Source organism: Acomys russatus, chromosome 29, assembly GCF_903995435.1.
Source record: "Acomys russatus chromosome 29, mAcoRus1.1, whole genome shotgun sequence".
Taxonomy (NCBI): Eukaryota; Metazoa; Chordata; class Mammalia; order Rodentia; family Muridae; genus Acomys; species Acomys russatus.
Genome location: NC_067165.1, coordinates 30,949,992 through 30,968,828, shown reverse-complemented (window position 1 = coordinate 30,968,828; position 18,837 = coordinate 30,949,992). Strand labels below are relative to the sequence as shown.

The following is an 18,837-nucleotide window of genomic DNA, read 5'->3' as shown; positions in this document are numbered from 1 at the left end:
CCCACGCCCCCACCCCTGAACCCCTTCTCTCCTCACTGTGCAAAGTGAAGGGGCTGAGGCGTTAGCAGCCCATGGGAGGGGCTGGCTCCGAGGGCCCTGAGGACCGATGTCTCTCTGCACATGGCCCAGTGGTTTCTTTAAGCACTTTCTGGAATAAATGATCCCATTTATGTTTGTGGCTGGAGATGCACTGGCTGTTCTGGGCACTGGGCAGGAAGGAGGAGTAACAGTGGCCACTGCTACCTGTGTGAGGGGAGCAGTGTTAGCACTGTGCACAGTGGTTGGTGGGGAGGTTAGGGCATATTGGCCTGGCTCCAAACCGGATGTCATCCCCTGCCAGCTGCCAGATCACAGGGCATGGCCTCAGTTTCCAAATCTGCTAAGTGCACTAGTAATGGGAGCTGGGGGTGGGAGGGCTGCTGTGGACAAGTGTGTGAAGGCTGTAGACAGGGTCTGTCACGTACCTCCCAGAAGGTTGGTGGCACTGACACTGCAGCAGGGGACCAACAAGCCCAGGTCAGTATCTCAGGGGAGGAGCTGGGGTTGAAATCAGGCTAGCCCACCAACATCCTCCCAGTCTTTCCAGCTGTACTGGGCAAATCACACAGGTGCTTCTGCAGCCTAGCTCAGAGAGGGCAAACAATTGGCTCAGGGTCACCCAGCAGTCTTTCCCAGAGCTGGGTCTCCTGAGAGGTTTCTGGGAAGACACAGACTGAATTGCTGTCAGCTGACTGCTTGGCAGCCTGGGAAGGGGTGGGGAGTGGGGCGATTCCCAGTGAGGATCCTGGCTGCTCACATGTATTCCTACAACCACACAGTCTCATACACAGCCACACATGGAGTCACACTCACACATACACTGTCTCCTGCCACACACATACTATCCTTGAGAGTCACAATGTCCCACATTCCTTGTCTGAGACTCACCTGCTTCTTACCAAAACGTGGACTCAGAGACTTCCTCTCAGAACACTATGTATACTCTTGGAGGTGCATACTAGTTACTTCTCTGAACACACACGCGCGCGCGCGCGCACACGCGCGTACACACACAGGCACACGCACACACATGCATACACACACAGGCACCTGCACCTGCACGTGTGTACACATACATCTGCACATGCACACGTGCACACACACATATAAGCATATACACACGTGTGCATGCACACACTCTTGCACATGCACACTCGCACATGCACACACACACACACAATACTTGTGATGATGTGCACATCCCTATATTCCCAGAAATAAGAAAGTCTGTGTTTTCTGCCACACTAACCCCCACGTGTTCACAATCCAGAGTTGGGGACTATCCCTCCTGTTCACTGGCTAGCGCACCCGTCTCAGTTATCTCTGACCCAGCCTGCCATGTCCCTTTTGACATGCATAGTCATGCCCTGTCCCTACAGCCAAGAGCCTCTGGGGTCAGGAAGAAGAGGGACACTCCAGGGAGGGAGTAGGCCCCCTCAACTCCAGGCCACCACATGATCCCCGTGGCTTCTTCTTGTCCCACTCTGACCCCATTTTGTCACTAACCACTGAATGCACACCTCCATGGGCTGGGAAAGACATTGGCTTTGGGGACCCTGTGTGCTGGGTCTCCATAGCCACAGAGCACAAAACAGTTGTGGAAACTGAGGCTCTGTGAAAGGAGGCATGTGTCCAAGCAACCCTTGCAGGACCTGTCTGGCGCCAAAGTGGAGGGCTCCTGTCACTGTGTGGGGGCTGAGAAGAGGGGGGAGTGCCTGACCCAGTAGGTGGAGAGTGTCAAACCCCTCCTGAACGTACATTTCAGCCACCCTCACCCATTCACCTGTAAACCTCTATTCCTCTGAGCCTGGAATCTGAGCCAGGGAAAGTGGGCGGGGCGGAGAGGCCTGAGCACGGACCGAGCCTGCCACCTGCTGGAAGAGCTAGGCCAGGCACAGGCGACTCAGAAAAGCGCAGATTCCGTTACTGCCATTCCACAATGCAGAGCCCACTGCACCTGCTCTCCCCAGCCCTGGGATGCCAGCACCCTCAGCCTTACCCTGGTCCCATAGTGTGTCCTGGGCTATAGGTTGTGGGGAGGAGGGCACAATCAGGAGGATTGGGAGAGCAAGGCCTGAACTGGTCAGGGTGTAGCATACACGCGGCGCAGAATCTTCCCCATGGAGGGGCCAGGCTGGGTTGCTATACTGCCCCAGACGTCTTTCATCCTATAAATCCCACTTGAGCAAGGAGACATGGAGAGGCCGGGCCTACCCACCACAAGGCCCAGGACTGGAGAGACAAGGTGGGACAGGATAATGAGGGTGGGGAAGACCATCACCATGGTGGGAGTCTAACAAAGAAAGAGGTAGTGCCAGTCATGTCCTGTACCTGGCATCCAGTGGGGGAAATGGGTCTGCAGAACAGTGATTGCATCTACTGACAAGGGAATCGCCAGCCGGAAGGGAAAGCCGAGTCTCTGGCTCTGAAGCCGGAGCAGCTGATGCACTGAGGCAAAGCAAGCTCGCCCTGGCACCCCTCCCTGAGCCTGACAACTGGGATGGGTATGTGGATGTTTCTAGAGTAAGGTCCACCGCTTGACAACTGCATGTGAGGCTTGTTTCTGGGGAGCTGTTGAACACAGGGGTCACCCCGAAAATCGCTCTTCTGGAAGAGGGGCTGTAACTTCCTCTCAGGAAGGTGAAAGGCCATTGGGCTTCAAACTCAATGATCAGCCTGCCTCTGGGGACAGCTGTGGCCTGGGCTGAGGTTTACTGACATGCACATGTGCGCATGCGCACACATAACACACATACTGTTCACACACTCACACGCCCATGCACCCTGATGTTCCCAGGATGAAGGGACAAGACACTTCCTCATTTTGGCACACATGACCTAGGGCCAGGGAAGGAAGCCGTGGACAGAGGTGTCACTGAGGGCAGCCTGGCTCAGAACTCAAAAGAAAGTGTCAATTCAGGGAAATTTTCTGGAAAGGGGATGTGGGATTAGGGTGCTGTTGGTGGGGGATGCCGGGGCGGGGGGGGGGGAGTGCGGGGGAAGGAAGCACCAGGCAGGCCCTGCTCTGGGCAGTTCTTCTCTGTCCATTCTAACACGGTGTCTTCCTGTCTGAGAGAACAGGACATCTCTGTAATTAGGCCTGAAGACCCCTACACCCTCAGGTGAGGCTGGGACCCTGCCCTGGTGGGAGTGAGGGGAGTGAGTGGCAGTTTCCCCCCCCAAGCCCCTTCCTGAACCATAGCACCGGGACTAGCTCTGTTTGCGGAGCCCAGGCCTGGGCCTTAGAAGAGACCCGATTACCCATCTGTCCATCATCCGTCCAGCCACCATCTGTGCGTGGACGTGGGCTCCTCGGGGTGAAGAACTGTGGGGAGGGGGCAGGGCAATGAGGGGAAAGGAGGGCAAGTGGAGAATTTAGTATCAGCTTCACCATCTCTCTCCCTCCTCCACCCAGCTCCTCCTCAGGATGGATGTGGGACCCAGCTGCCCTGCCCATCGTGGACTCTACTTGCTGCTGCTGCTGCTGCTGGCTTTACCACTCAGGAGCCAGGCGAGCACTGGCTGCTATGGGATCCCAGGGATGCCAGGCCTGCCGGGGGCCCCTGGGAAGGACGGGCATGATGGACTCCGGGGGCCCAAGGGTGAGCCAGGTGAGTCTGCGAGCCTGGGTGAAGGCTGACACTGGGATGGGGGAGTGCAGAGCCTTCTTTTTCTGCAGGCCTAATTCCTTCATCCTCAGAGTTCGGGCTTCGGCCTCCAGGCTGACCTTGTAGCTTGCTGCCTTCCTTTGCCTTGTCCTGTGGAAGGGAGGAGAAGGAGGCCCCCTGTCCCTGCACCCTGCAGGTGGACACTTAAGGAAGGGGGACCACCCTGGCTCCTTTTGGTGTACCCACTATAGGGCCAAAGCCAAGCCCACCACCTCCCTCTGTGCCAGCTTGCACACCTTTGTTTGTTTGTTTGTTTGTTTGTTTTAACCTCACGGTGCCTCAGTTTCCACATCTGTGAAGCAGATGCTGTAGTCCCAGGTTGCGATGGTATCTGTCAATCAGGATGCAAGGGACGGGGCGGTCAGGGCTATACCCAGGAAGTTCTTGTGGGTGTCTGGGGTGAGGGGAGGGCCAAGGAAAGGTGTGGGCAGCTAGGGTTAGGTAGGAGGACAGGTGTGGTGACCCTTCCCCCGAGTGAGCATGCTTCTCTGGGATATCAATGGTGTCTGGGCATGACACCATGCCCAGGGAGACTGGGTGGGGACTGAGAAGAACTCTTGGGGACAGAGGAACGTGGCAGGCAGGGGACTAATGAAGAGTGCCCTAAAGGATGTTGATGCTGCTCTCCTCCTTCCAAGCCACAGAATGGAATCTTGTGACCTTGGAAGGAATTACTTACTTCATGGGGGCCCAGTGAGGGTCCCCTTCCAGGGCTGTACTTTAGGGAATCTATATGTAGGCTGCTAGAGGATAGTTCTGGGCTCCCCTGGGCACCAGGTTCAGCTCTGGGCACTCTGCCAGAGCAGATAAACATTTAGAGACATGATTTGCCTCTACGTTGCAAATGTCAAAACTGCAGTCCAGAGAGAACAAGCAACTGGCTCAAAATCACACGGTGATTCTTGTTCCACTGTCCTTCACTGCCCCCATGACCCCCTCTCCTACAACCATATTTTTTGGACTATAAGATGGCACTTTCCCCCAAAAAAATGTGGTGGGGGGAGTTAGGGTGCACCTTATTGTCCGATTGCTGTTTTTACTGTTTCTTATTTTACTGCTCTAGAAACTGGGTGTATCTTATGGTCAGGTGCGTCTTATAGTCCAAAAAATACATCATATCCTCCGCTGTCCCCATGAAGAGGCTGAGATGGGCCTGCTTAGCCATCACCAACCCCTGACACTATAGCATACCTTCTTCCCACGTGCCTAACCCATGTTCAGCCTTCATAACAAACAGACTCAGAGAGGGAAACCAACTAACTGCCCAGGGTCACACAGCCTGAAGACCAGATCTGTTGAATCTTGAACCCACACTCTCTTCTTGTTTCTTTCTTTATGTTTTAGTTTTTGCTTTGTTAACACGGGGTCTCACTAGTAGTCTCAAACCTGCAGTGATCCTCCTGCCTCAGTCTCCTGAGTGATGTTGGGCTCTGAGCCCAGACTACTTAGCCTGAGCAAAAAAAAGGCCCACAAACCATTGAGAGTGTCATAGAAGAGCTGGAGAGATGGCTCAGTGGTTAAGAGCACTGCCTGTTCTTCCAAAGGACCCGGGTTCAATTCCCAGCACCCACATGGCAGCTCACAACTGTCTGTAACTCCAAGATCTGACACTCCCACGCCAACAGACATACATTAAAATTAGATAAAATATTTAAAAATTCAAAAATTAAAAAAAAAAGAGAGAGAGTGTCACAGAAAGAATCACCACAGGTATCTCACTCAGCAGGGACTGATAGGGTCAGTCCAGGAGGGCTTCCTGGAAGAGGAAACTGAGGTTAAATAAAAAGATAAGTAGGGTCTTTGCAAGGGAAGGAGAAACTCAGATGCCTGGGTCATCAGGCTGGGGTAAAATTGGACCCTTCCATCACAGATTTGGAAAGTGAGACAGGGATGGACCAAACACAGGACTTACAGCAGCCTCCACTCCTAACCTGCCCCCTGCTCCTGGGCAGAACCATCTGAAAAACGTAGACTAGAGGTCCCTGACAGACCCACTTGGGGGTCCCTCTTCCTGTCCCCTGTACCCCATCACTCCTTCCTGCCTGCTCTCTCTCTCTCTCCAGGAATCCCAGCCATCCCTGGAACACGAGGACCCAAGGGTCAGAAGGGCGAGCCTGGCATGCCTGGCCATCGTGGAAAAAATGGCCCCATGGGGACCTCTGGATTCCCAGGGGATCCAGGCCCCAGGGGGCCTCCTGGGGAGCCAGGTGAGGAGGGCCGATACAAGCAGAAGCATCAGTCGGTGTTCACGGTCACTCGACAGACCTCCCAGTACCCGGCGGCCAATGGCCTGGTCAAGTTCAACTCTGTTGTCACCAACCCTCAGGGGGATTATGACACGAGCACAGGGAAGTTCACCTGCAAAGTGCCCGGCCTCTACTACTTTGTCTACCATGCATCACAAACGGCCAACCTGTGCGTGCAGCTGTTCCACAACGGTGTCAAGGTGACCAGCTTCTGCGACCACATGTCCAATAGCAAGCAGGTCAGCTCGGGAGGAGTGCTACTGCGGGTGCAGATGGGTGATGAAGTGTGGCTGGCAGTCAATGACTACAACGGCATGGTGGGCACTGAGGGCTCCGACAGCGTCTTCTCTGGCTTCCTGCTGTTTCCTGACTAGAGTGGCAGGCTGGCTCCAGCCTCAAGCCACCCACCTTGCTCCCTCTGCTTCCTCCACCCCCGCGTAGACCCTTCCACACCACTGACCTCTTCCCCTAGGAAGTCCACCTGGTTCTGATCCATCAGTCCGCTGACTCCTCAGAGCTTCTCTGGGTACCGCCTACTGGAATTATCTCTTGTGGCAGTTTACCTGATGCCTTGTAAGACTGTTTTGTTTTTATCAGGTGGGGAGATAGAGAAATAAATAGATCACTAAATATGCCTGGCCCAGACTTCTCACTGGAAGGCCTTGAACTTTGTCGTGTGCATGTTTGCATCCGTGACTTTGTGCTGAATGACGGGATGATGTGAAATGAATTAATGAATGAAACTTGCGCGCTAATGACTAAAAACAGAACAAATGAATGAGCCAACATAAACCCATAGTATCCCGCACATAAAGTCCTTCTGGTGAGTGCAGATGTTTAATATTCACACTCATCTTCTGAGATGAACATGGATACACCTCCCCGAGCTGTCTGACACACAGATCCCAGGGACCCTGGGAGGCAGCATAAAACATGGCTGCTGGTAAGCTGTGAAGCTCGGGCTGAGATTCCTGATGGCAGGGACTGGCCACCATGGTCTTCAGAGGACCAGGGAGGCCTGTCATGGGTACCTGAGCACAGAAAAATGCAAAGCGCAACTATCAGGCTCGAGGAATGGGTCTGTGGTTAAGAGCGCTTGCTGTTCTTGCAGACAACGGGGGTTTGGTTCCCAGCACTCCCTCCCAGGCAGCTCACAATTGCCTGTAACTCAGGAGATCTGATGTTCTCTTCTGGACACGGGCACCTGTCCTCATTATGTACACACCCCCTGGGCACACGCACACACACACACACACACACGCACACACACACACACACACACACACACACACACTTCAAAATGAATCTTTAAAAATAAACCACAAAAATACAACTCTCTGGGGGTAGAGAGGTGTGAAGGAGGTCCCTCAGTCTGGGGGCAGTTGGGAGAACCACTCCCAACCAGCTACGATCTCAGCCTATCACAGGAGGCTCATGAGGGTCAGTGGCAGGATATACCAGATTTATATACGTCCCTGGCTCAGATAGATAGATAGATAGATAGATAGATAGATAGATAGATAGATAGATACATAGATACATAGATAGATAGAAATCACTGATCCTCAGCTCAGTGAATGAGTGTTCTCTGTACAGTTTGGTCCTTTCAGTCTGCAAGGATACTCCTCACACATTTATGCCTTCGCCTTGGCCATCCGTCTATAGAAACCATCCACACAGCTTGGGCAATGTTCTTCCACCATGATCACCTCCATGAAGCCTGCTCTGACTCCCTTATGAGTCCCCCACAGCGTCTTACATAAGCTTGGACCCCAAACTCCGGACTTTTTTTTTTTTTTAAAGATTTATTTATTTATTATGTATACAGTGCTCTGTCTGCATGTACACCTGCAGGCCAGAAGAGGGTACCAGATCTCATTTATAGATGGTTGTGAGCCACCATGTGGTTGCTGGGAATTGAACTCTGGACCTCAGGAAGAGCAGTCAGTGCCCTTAACCACTGAGCCATCTCTCCAGCCCCCAAACTCAGGACTCTTTAGAGCCCATTTTCCCAAGTCTGGTCATACATAAAATCAACCTAAAGAATTATGTAAAACAAAACTGGATTTCAAGCCCCAAGACAGGAGTAGATGGGCTTCCAGCAAATCCAGGGCACATAATTCCATGGTCCGTGGAGTGATTTTTGTCACTTACCTACTCATGGATCGGTGTCTCCCATACCTATGTGGGATCCGGTGATGCCCGCCTGGCACGCAGTAGAGGCTCCTGAAATGGGTGAGATGGCACAGAGTGAGACAAAGATGCGTGCACATGTATACATGCAAGTGGACACACACACACACACACACACACACACACACACACACACACACACACAGAGCAGAAGGCAAGGGCTGAGGAACGCCTGCCTGGATCACTGAATCTGGGCACTCAGCAGGGACAGCCTGGGTCACTGGCCACAACATTCCCAGCTGTCCCTCCACCAACCACTTAGCAGGTCACCCAGCGATGGCCTGTGTGATAAATCTTGCTTCTCATTTTTCTTTGGCTTAAGAAAATCAATATGGTGCCTATGTCAGTCGCGGTGTCAGAGCCAGAACCTGTACAGCACGGCTTGTCATTCATTCCCTGCCCCCTTTCCTCCACAACTGTCTCCTTGTCCTTCCTACATCAAGATGAGCAGATCTCAGAATGTGCCAGGCTATCTGCCATGCTGAGGGGATGGACACTGAAGGGTGGGGCGGGGCAGGAAGTAGAAAGACACCCCATCTGCAGGGGACTTTTTTGGGCCCTGGCATGTTGGGGGCTTTGTCTGATGTATTTTGATGCTAATTAATAAAAAGCCATCACACGTGGGCAAGGCAAATGAGATAGGCATGGCTAAGGTTCCCGGGCTTGGAGAGACAGAGAGAATCTTGGGAAGAGGAAAGACCTGAGGAGAAGAGAGAAGAAGGCTGCGCCATCATGGGTTAGGTGGAGGAGAAGCACATGGCTGGCACGGATGGAGGATTTGCCCAGATGAAGAACATTAGCAAGTATTTGGGATTATGGATGGCAGGTAGCTTGATAGAAATTATTAGAAACAGATGGCATGGGATTGGGGCAGGTATCCCATACCTGACCCACTATGGGAAGTAGTTTAGTTAACAACAGCACCGGCAGCTGGGTTTTTCCCTTGCTTTTCCCACATATTAGGTGAGACCTCTCTCTGTTGGGTAGTGAAGGAATCAATACTACCTCTTACTCAGGGACCCCTCAGCTCCTGGTCCCCAAGTATAGACCCTGCCTGCTCCAAGATTAGCCCCTCTTCATTTAAATAACACCGTGTCAGAGGGCACTTTGGCCCTGGACTTTTAAGGTTCCTTCCCTGTCTCACCAACAGCCCCAGGACAAGGCCCCCCCATCTCTGATGTAGACCCAAGGGAACCCCAGTCAGTAATGTGCTTAAGCTCGTGATTGGAGAGTGGAAATTCAAGCTTGGTGTGGCTGTCCCCAACGCCTCCCTCCCCACCCCCTGGCCCTCCCCCCCCTCCCCACATCTGCATCCTGTTCTTCACCCTGCTGCTTCTTCAGGTTAAAGTTCAGGCTGACCTTTTCTTACCCAGGAACCAGAGACCTAGCCTAGATGGCCACGAGGCACTCAGAAGGACCCCAGGCTGGCAGTCAGGATGCATGCCTGTAATCCCAGGAGTGGGGGGGTGGGGGTGGGGGCAGGTGGGGGTGGGGCAGCAGGGACAAAAGGATTTTTGAATCTGAGGCCAACCTGAACTACACAGTGAGACCCTGTATCACTAAATAAAAACAAGTTAAGTAGTAAAGAAGGTCCCCTGGGCATGCAGGCCTCAGCTCTCTTTTCTCCTCTGAACCTGGCTGAGCCTAGCGATCTGCTTTCATCCACCTCATCTCTTCTTCCCCTTTCATCCCCTCTGGGTACCAACCCTGAAGCTGGGTAACACCTCAACATAGATACAGCCACAGGACTACTGCTAGTCTCTGGCCTCAGAACTCTGTGGCTTCTGGCTCTGCCCTGAGGTATAGGTTCTGAGATTCACTGATTTTCTGTGGCATTTACCACAGATGTCCAACCCCAGCTTCCTCTAAAGGGACGCCCTGTAGGATAGGACCCATTGCTACTCCCTCAGGCCCCCTCCCCAGGCTATAGCTTGCAGTACCTGCCCCCCCCAAAAAAGCCTATTGAATGATGACTCATGCCTCTGGGCCTCAGTTTCCCTGAGTGTTAAGGTGAGGGACAGGGGTGGGCACAGTGACCCGCAAACCCTTCTGCAGCTCTAACTTGATGTCAGTCCGCACACAACAGCAGTCCCCTGCCCACGGCTGCTATTGTCAAGGGCTCCAAGCCCTGTTGGGAGTGGAAGAAGGTGAATGAATAAGTAATGAATACATTTAAAATTCATTATTAGATTATTTTCTGAAGACAGAGAAGAGAGCAGAGGTGGGAAGCGGGTGGCAGAGGAAGAGATAAGGCCAGAAAGGGGAAGCCGAGGACATGAAAGGACATTAACAATTCATGAGCTGGGCGCTCTAGTTGGCAGTGCTCCTTCTCCAATCCCACCTCTCTCCTCCTGGAGGTCTGTGAGAGCCTCGGAGTGTATATATACATGGCTCCATCATACAATGGAGGAAACTGGGGCTCCCTGTGGGCTCCCTGTACTAAGAGCATTTAGTTGACAAGAGGCAGAGCCGCTGTAGAGATCAGGACCCCTGACTGTGAAACCAGGTTACAAGGCTTTAGATGGGCCTTTCTGCATCCACGGAGGATCACTAGTCCCTGTGGAAAGTCATGTGCTCACAAACCCCTGGCAGGCAAGCATCCAGCTGGGGACAGTCCCCAAGGGACAGGCTGTACCCCCAACCTCCACCCGCCCAGTTGCTGAGTTGGCGAAACCATGCTGGTTATAGCAGTCATTTTCAGTAATTTCCCCCAGAAGCAGAAACAGGACCTGAAAGTTCCTGAGGGCAGCAGGATGGGGGGGGGGGGAACGACAAGGAGATCAGCTTGTTGGGCCTTGTGTGTGTGTGGGGGGTGGGCACCAAGGGAAGGTCCTTCCTGCCTCCAGGGACCCAGACTTCTGCTTTCTGGGGACAGCAGCAGTCTCTGGGCTCTGGGAACCCACTGCTGTCTGGCCTAGAAGCATCGTTGGACACCAGAATTCCTTACTAAGGTGAGCATGCCGGGGCAGGGCAGGGAGAGGTGGACTAGCACAGACCTTGTTTCCAGCTATGAACACCTGAACTATTGATTGGGCTGAACTCTCAGAGTCCAAGCCCAGATTGATAGCACAGGCTCTCTAAGGTGAACTGGGGGTGGAGGTGTCTGTGACTACCTGGGCCCCGGGGGATGATGGATCGGCAATCTGTAACAGGAGCCCCTAGGATTGTGGTCTCAGTAACCATGGAGACTTAAACCAAATATTACTTCTGCCTCATGCATGCGGGTCATTTCCAATCGGCCTCAGAACTTCTCTGATCCCAAAATCCCTTCTGGAGGGACCAGAGCCTTTTATGGGTGCAGTGAGCCCTGACAAAGACCAAGCTCAATTGCCCTCAGGGTTTGAAAATGTGAGTGCGTCAGAGGCCGAAGCAAGATAAGAATACAGGATGCTCTGTCCAGTGTCACATGTCCCTGGCACCTGGGGTTGGAGGTCACTGTTGGTTAGTCCTGAATGACAAAGTCATATTCCTAAAGGGCACATGATGCCCAAGGGATCTTAACTCTCCTGATGTCATCTCATTTAATACCACGGACAAGCCTGTAAGCCAGAAATGAACATTTCAAGGAGACCAGAGAGGTTGTACGCCTGTCTGAGGTCACACAGCCAGGCAGCAGCTAATGGGAGTTCAAAGCTAAGCTGGTCTGGCTCTAAGCTAGAATAGAGAGGGATGGAAGGCTGTGATCATGGACTGGCAGAAGAGGTGGGTGGCCCAACCAAAAGGATTTGAAAACCTCTCCAAATTTAAGACTTGAGGTTCCCAATATAGACTAGAGGTCAGCATTGCCCCCATCTTATGGAACAGTAAACTGTGCCCAGAGAGAAATTCTGCCATATCCCTGACCCTGAACAGCTTGCTGGGTGAGGTTAGGAAGTATTTTCAAACTGTTGAGCCTCGGTTTCCTCGTCTGTAAGATGGGCAGTCCAGCACAACCCACCTTTCAGATGTTGTAAGGGTCCAGCAGCAGGAGCAGCAGGTCCCGACAAGAGCTCAGGGTCTCTCATTCTCACCAGCATCCCCATAGCTACCTGGGGAAAAGGCAGGGCACTCTTTGCTCTGTGCACTAGGAGGTAGCCCATCTTCCAGAGCACCAATCCCTCTGTGTCAATTTCAGTTTACTTGTGTACTTTTTTTTTTGTACTGTTTCCTCTTTGTAACAAAGGGCTTTGAAGACAGAGTCCATCTCTGCCCTGTTGTCACTGTACCCTCAGGGTCTAGTGTATGAAAGGCAATCTGTAAATATATGAAAGCATGCATGCACACATACATACATACATACATACATGAATACATGGGTGCATGGGTAGATGATGAAATGGATGAATGATTGGATGGGATAGACAGATGGATGCCTAACTGGATGGATGAATGCATGCATGCATTCATGAGGGCACGAGTGCATGGATAGATGGGTGAAGAAGTGGGTAGGTGGATGGCTGAATGGCAAATAAATGCATGAAGAGCTAGAGGAATGGATGGCGCATGCTTGGAGATGTGTGTGATGGCAGATAGACAGAGGATTGAAGAGGTCTGTGGATAGGTGATGGATGAACAGGTGGGTGGAGACTACATGAATGGCTGGAGAGATGGAGAGATGGGTGATTGGATGGATGGGTGGATGAATAGATTGGTGGAAAGAAGACTATTGGATAAATGGATAGATGGTGAATAGATTAATGGTTAGAGACATAGATGGATGGTGGATTGATGGATGGACAGACAGACGGATGGATGGATGGATGGATGGATGGATGGATGGTTATTTGGAGTGATGGATGAATGGTTGGAGAGACTGGGAAATGAATGAACGGTTAGATGGATAACGAAGGGATGGATTTAGTGAATGACAGAAGCCACCACGGCAGTAACTCTCCACGTGTTCTCACCCTTAGGAGGCCGCAGAGGCTGAGCTGATGAAGACGTGGTGGGACAAGGTCTCAACGCCACTGTTGTTGCTGCTTCTGGGTTTGCTCCACGTGTCCTGGGCCCAAAGCAGCTGCACTGGGCCCCCTGGCATCCCCGGAATCCCCGGCATCCCTGGGGTCCCTGGCTCTGATGGCCGACCTGGAACTCCAGGGATGAAGGGGGATAAAGGTACTACATACACACTTTGGGGACACACTAACGTTGCTGGCCATGGCTCCATCTTCTATCTCCCGAGTCACAGTCACTTGCCTTAGAGATCGCAAGAGAATTCTGAGACTCCAGTACCTTTCCAGGAAGGGCCCTTTTGCAGACTGGGGGATTGATGGGAACATAGCCCCGTCAACAGCGGGCCTCAGACGAAATAAGGGGTCCTGTTTTCCTCCATACTAAGAGAAAGAACACCATGCAGTGCCTGGGTCCTGTACTCACCCTGACCTCCAGGGCAAGTAGCTGCTCTCAACGATAAGAGCTACTGTGAGCTTCACAGGCTCCTTGCTATGAAGCTTCATTTAACGCACAGGCTTTGAGCTACCCTCTGTGGCAGCCCCCTCTCCTCAGAAGCCCACTACATCATCACAGTTTCTCAAAATACAGCCAACTGAGAATGGCAAGCGTTACATGGGATACGCATATGCGTCTCTAGTTCAGCGAGTCTCAACCTGTGGGTTGCAACCCCTTCGGCAGTCACATATCAGGCAGCCTGCCATTGTACGTTGCAATTCATAAAAAGTAGAAAAATTAACAGTTATGAAGTAGCAACAACTTAATTTTATGGTCCGAGGGGGTCACCACGACACGAGGAACTGTATTAAAAGGGCCGCAGAATTAGGAAAGTTGAAAACCACTGCTAACTTTCAGTACTGTGCTCTGATGACGTGAGAGGAATTCTACCATCCACAAGTAGGTGTAGCCAGAGGTGTGCTGTGATCGATTAAGGATGTCTGCCATGGGCTAGGGAAGGGAAACGATAGAATGTATGCTGTGAATTCCTTGCCTTTGGTTTAGGCTTTAGTTTGACAAAAGGTGTGTGAGCTGAGGACAAGAATAGGGCTCACATTTTCTCCATGGGGATGCCACTCACTCAACTCTATCTGGCACTGACCCCTACCCACCCCCCCCACACACTATTTCATAGTTAGTAAGTTGAACTCAGAGAGGTGCATGGAACCACCCAAGGTCCCAGCCCAATTTCTTCTTTTTGTCACAGTGACCTCTAGTCTCTCTCTCTCTCTCTCTCTCTCTCTCTCTCTCTCTCTCTCTCTCTCTCTCTCTCTCTCTCTCTCTCTCTCTTCTTTTTCTAGTCTCTTCTTTTGTCTGATTCTGTTTGATTGTTTTAATTCTGTTTCTCCAGGGCTTCCTGGACTAGCTGGAGACCATGGTGAGTTTGGTGAGAAAGGAGACCCAGGGATCCCTGGGATTCCAGGCAAAGTTGGCCCCAAGGGTCCCGTTGGCCCTAAAGGAGCTCCAGGACCTCCTGGAGCCCGTGGTCCCAAAGGTGACTCTGGGGACTACAAGGCTACACAGAAAGTAGCCTTCTCCGCCCTGAGGACCATCAACAGCCCCATGCGACGGGACCAGGCCATTCGCTTTGAGAAGGTGATCACCAACGTGAACGAAAACTATGAGCCTCGCAACGGCAAGTTCACCTGCAAAGTACCTGGCCTCTACTACTTCACCTACCATGCCAGCTCCCGAGGGAATCTGTGTGTGAACCTCGTGCGTGGCCAGGACCGGGAACACATGCAGAGAATACTCACCTTCTGTGACTATGCCCAGAACACCTTCCAGGTCACCACAGGTGGTGTGGTCTTGAAGCTGGAGCAAGATGAGATCGTTCACCTGCAGGCCACAGACAAGAACTCCCTGCTGGGCATCGAGGGCGCCAACAGCATCTTCACTGGCTTCCTGCTTTTCCCTGACATGGATACATGAGCACAGGGTCAAATCACACCTACTCATGACCATCTCCTGCCTCCCTGCCAGCTATCCTCCCTGGACTCCCCCGCCCCCCACCCCCAACCCCTACCCCCACCCCCGACACCACCCTCTGACTGCCTGAAACCCAGACCAGAGCCCTGTAGATGTTAGTTACAGAATGAATGAGCAAATAAACAGTGGTCCAATCCGAGTCTCAGTTCCAGTACCTGGCTCCCAAGAGGCTTGAGGAGTGCTAGTCAAAGAATGGATGAATGAATGAATGAATGAATTAATGAGTGAATGAATGAATGTTCCCAGGCTGGGAGATGGCTCGGTCAGTAAAGTACTTACCTTGCAAGCATGAGGATCTGAGTTCGATCCCCGGCACCCACATAAAAAATGCTTAGCATGGCAGCATGCACTTGTATTCCCAGCACTGGGAAAGCAGAGACAGAGGCATGGACCTCTGGGGGGGGGGGGGGAGGTCACTGGCCAATCAGTCTAGGAAACTGGTGAGCTCTAGTTTCAGCGAGAAAGCCTGTCTCAAAGGATGTTCCTGAGATGACACCAAATGTTGCTGTCTGACTGTATACACACACACACACACACACACACACACACACACACACACACACACACACACGTCTCCAGTTAACCAGAGGTGAATGAAGGGCTATCTTGTGGTTCTCTCTGGACCAGCACACCCTGGGAGGCAACCCCAGCACATCCGAGCTCTGTCGTTTCTTCACTCCCCTTCACCCTTCCTCTCTTCCTTTAGAGGCAGGGATGCTTCATACCTCCTTACAGAGAGAAATGGGCCAGAAGATAGAGCCACTGTGATCCCGCAGCACCGAGGGGCTCTGCCTAGGACTTCTCAACCAACAAGTCTTTGCACTTTTTGCCACTCAGAGAACAAGAGAGCCCCACCCCTCCCTCCACCTTGCTTGCTCCCTCCTTGTGCCCTCCCAGCTTAGTGCGCATGCCCATTCATTCATTTAAACAAATGCCTCTGTTCCGTTGCCCGTCAGTGTCTGCCGGAAAGGGTCCCAGCCAGATTGTGTCTTCCCTCGATAGCATTTCTACTCTGGCCCTTCCTCCTCCTCCTGGAAGCCTTCCACATTAGATCTAGCCACCTTTTCGACCTATTAAGTTACCCAGGCTGCCCTTGATCTCCGTCACCTAGGCAATCCTCCTGTTTCAGCCTCCCCAGCAGCTGGGATTACAGGCTGAGACACGGCTGGGTAAATCAGGATGAGCCCAGGCCCGATCTAGAGTCTTCAATCCGTTTCATCGTCACAGCGCATGACCCTGTCATGAGTGGGAACCAGAAGACAAGAACAGTTAGCCAACCTGCCTGATGTCACACAGCTAATAAGAGAAGAAAGCTCAAAGCCGCGTTATTCCACGCTTCCCTGCCGCAGGCAGGGCCCACCCCGAGGATCTGTGTTGGGCCGTGAAGAGTGCTGGCTTTGGAGTCAAACAGACACAAGTTCAAATCTTGCTTGGGCTTCTTAGCAGCTGTGACTACAAACAAGTGACTGCCCTTTGGTGTCCTGCTTCAACTTTTTTTTTTTTTCCGAGACAGGGTTTTCTCTGCGTAGCCTTAGCTGTCCTGGACTCGCTTTGTAGACTAGGCTGGCCTCGAACTCACATCGATCCTCCTGCCTCTGCCTCCCCAGTGCTGGGATTAAAGGCGTGTGCCACCATGCCCGGCCTTCTTCAACTCTTTATAAACAGTACACCAACATCCTTGATTCCTCTGTTGAATTAATTTCCTAGATATAATTTTTTTTTTTTGGCCAGGACAGAGACATCCAAGCCTTTTTTTTTTTTTTTTTTTAATGAGTTTTCTTTTAAGTTTAGATGTGTGTATGTTTCCTTCCATGTCTGGGCATGTGTATATCTATAGAGGCCACGGACAGCGGATCCCGGTAGAACCTAATGAGCCTGGCAATTAGCAGACGGGGCTGAGACTGGGGCCCAGTGAAAATGCTAGACTACCTTAAACCCTTCCCACCTGGAGGGGGGGGGGGGACAGGATTGGTGGGTGGAGCTAGCTGGAGAGACTTAACAGGTGAGGGTAGGGCTGGCTCTTGCTCAGGTGGTCTTGCCCTCTCAGTCATCTGTTTGTATGTACCAGGCTTGTACCTGTGTCAGCCAGCTCAGACCTGAACTGGTGAGGGGACTGAGAAGGGACGAATGGAACCAGCTGGAACAGCTCCTGCTTTGGGGGAGGACGAATGGCCAGATTATGGGTCTAATGGGTGGCTGGAGCTACAAATGCTTGTGAGCCACCTGATTGGTGGGTGCTGGGAACACAGCTGGGGTCCGTTACAAGAACAGTGCCCTGCTTTAACCCACTGGTTCTCAACTTGTGGGTTGTGACCCCTTTAGGAGTTGAAGGAGCCTTTCACAGGAGTCGCCTAAGACCATCAGGAAACACAGATATCTACGTTAGGATTTGCAACAGTAGCAAAATTACAGTTATGAATTAGCAAGGAAAATAATTGTATGGTTCTGGTTCACCACAGCATGAGAAACTGTATTAAAGGGTCTTAGCATTAAAAGGGTTGAGAATCACTGTCTTAACTGCTGAGCCATTTCTCTGGCCCTAAGGCTGCTTTCTTTCTTTTTTTTTTTTTTTGGTTTTTTGAGACAGGGTTTTTCTATGTAGCCTTGACTTTGTAGACCAAGCTGGCCATGAACTCACAGCGATCTGCCTGCCTCTGCCTTCTGAGTGCTGGAATTAAAGGCGTGTGCCACAACGCCCAGCTCCAGCTCTAATTTCTTAATCTTTAAAAAAATGAAATAAAGCCGGGAGTGATGGCACACGCCTTTAATCCCAGTGCTTGGGAGGCAGAGGCAGGCAGATCGCTGTGAGTTCGAGGCCAGCCTGGTCTACAGAGAGAGTCCAGGACAGCCAAGGCTACATGGAGAAACCCTGTCTCAAAAAAATAAACAAAACAAAAAAAGTTTAAAAATTAGATTATTTTATATGTATAAATGTTTTGCCTGAATGTATTTTTGTGTGCCATGTGTGTGTCTGGTGCCCACTGAACTCAGAAGAGGGCATCAGAACCCCTACAACTGTAATCATGAATAATAGTTGTGAACCACCATCTGGATGCTAGGAACTGAACCCAGGTCCTCTGGAAGAGCAACCAGTGCTCTCAACTGCCGAACCATCTCTCCAGCCCAAGACTTATTTTATTTTTAAAGTGACGTGTACACACCTGGGTGTGTATAGGAATGTGTGCATATGAGTCTAGACAAGGCTGTCAGAGCCCTGGACTTACAGGTGGTTGTGAGTCACTGGCCTGTGTGCTGGGAAACTGAACGTAGGTCCTACGCAAGAGCAGCGTGTGCTTTTCACTGCTGAGCCACCCCTCTCTCTGCGTCCTCAGTGCTTTTTTGAGACAGGATCTCCCTCGGCAGCCCAGGCTGGCCTCTTAGTGCTGAGATCACAGGCACACCACCATGCCCAGTTGCTTCCAGGAGCTGGAATGTCTCTGCAGAGTAGCTTTAACTCATGGCCACCAGGGGGGAGTAGACACCAGGAGAAGGATGGCCTGCCCAGGACCGATGCCAGTGGCACCTGGCAGCTTTCCCCCTCCTCCCTCCTCTTCCCGATCTTAGGGTGGGATGTGACCTTCTAGGATGGGGTGCAGTCAGCTTTGAAGATCCAGGTTCCCTAAGTCAGGGTCCCCAAATGTGGCTCTCTGGTCAGCCTCACCTTCACAGAGGATTTGCCAGGAACTTAGAATCTCAGCCCCCACCTTGCACTAGCTGAAAGCAAGGACTCTAAGGAGGGAGTGCAACTTGCTTGGATGGATGGGTGGGTGGGTGGG

At 51.9% G+C, this 18,837-nt stretch overlaps 2 protein-coding genes across 2 annotated transcripts; both read left to right on the top strand.

Moving 5' to 3' along the window:
• The first annotated feature begins 3,023 nt into the window (after positions 1 to 3,023).
• C1qc (complement C1q C chain) lies at positions 3,024 to 6,435 on the top strand. Its single transcript, XM_051171970.1, has 3 exons — positions 3,024 to 3,161; positions 3,455 to 3,650; positions 5,771 to 6,435. The coding sequence occupies exons 2-3, from the start codon at positions 3,467 to 3,469 to the stop codon at positions 6,325 to 6,327; spliced, it is 741 nt and encodes a 246-aa protein (XP_051027927.1). The 5' UTR covers positions 3,024 to 3,161; positions 3,455 to 3,466; the 3' UTR covers positions 6,328 to 6,435.
• Positions 6,436 to 10,952: 4,517 nt separating this feature from the next.
• On the top strand, positions 10,953 to 15,070 carry C1qb (complement C1q B chain). Its single transcript, XM_051171733.1, has 3 exons — positions 10,953 to 11,097; positions 13,039 to 13,240; positions 14,424 to 15,070. Exons 2-3 carry the CDS (start codon positions 13,060 to 13,062, stop codon positions 15,002 to 15,004), a joined length of 762 nt encoding a protein of 253 aa, XP_051027690.1. The 5' UTR covers positions 10,953 to 11,097; positions 13,039 to 13,059; the 3' UTR covers positions 15,005 to 15,070.
• The last annotated feature ends 3,767 nt before the right edge of the window (positions 15,071 to 18,837 follow it).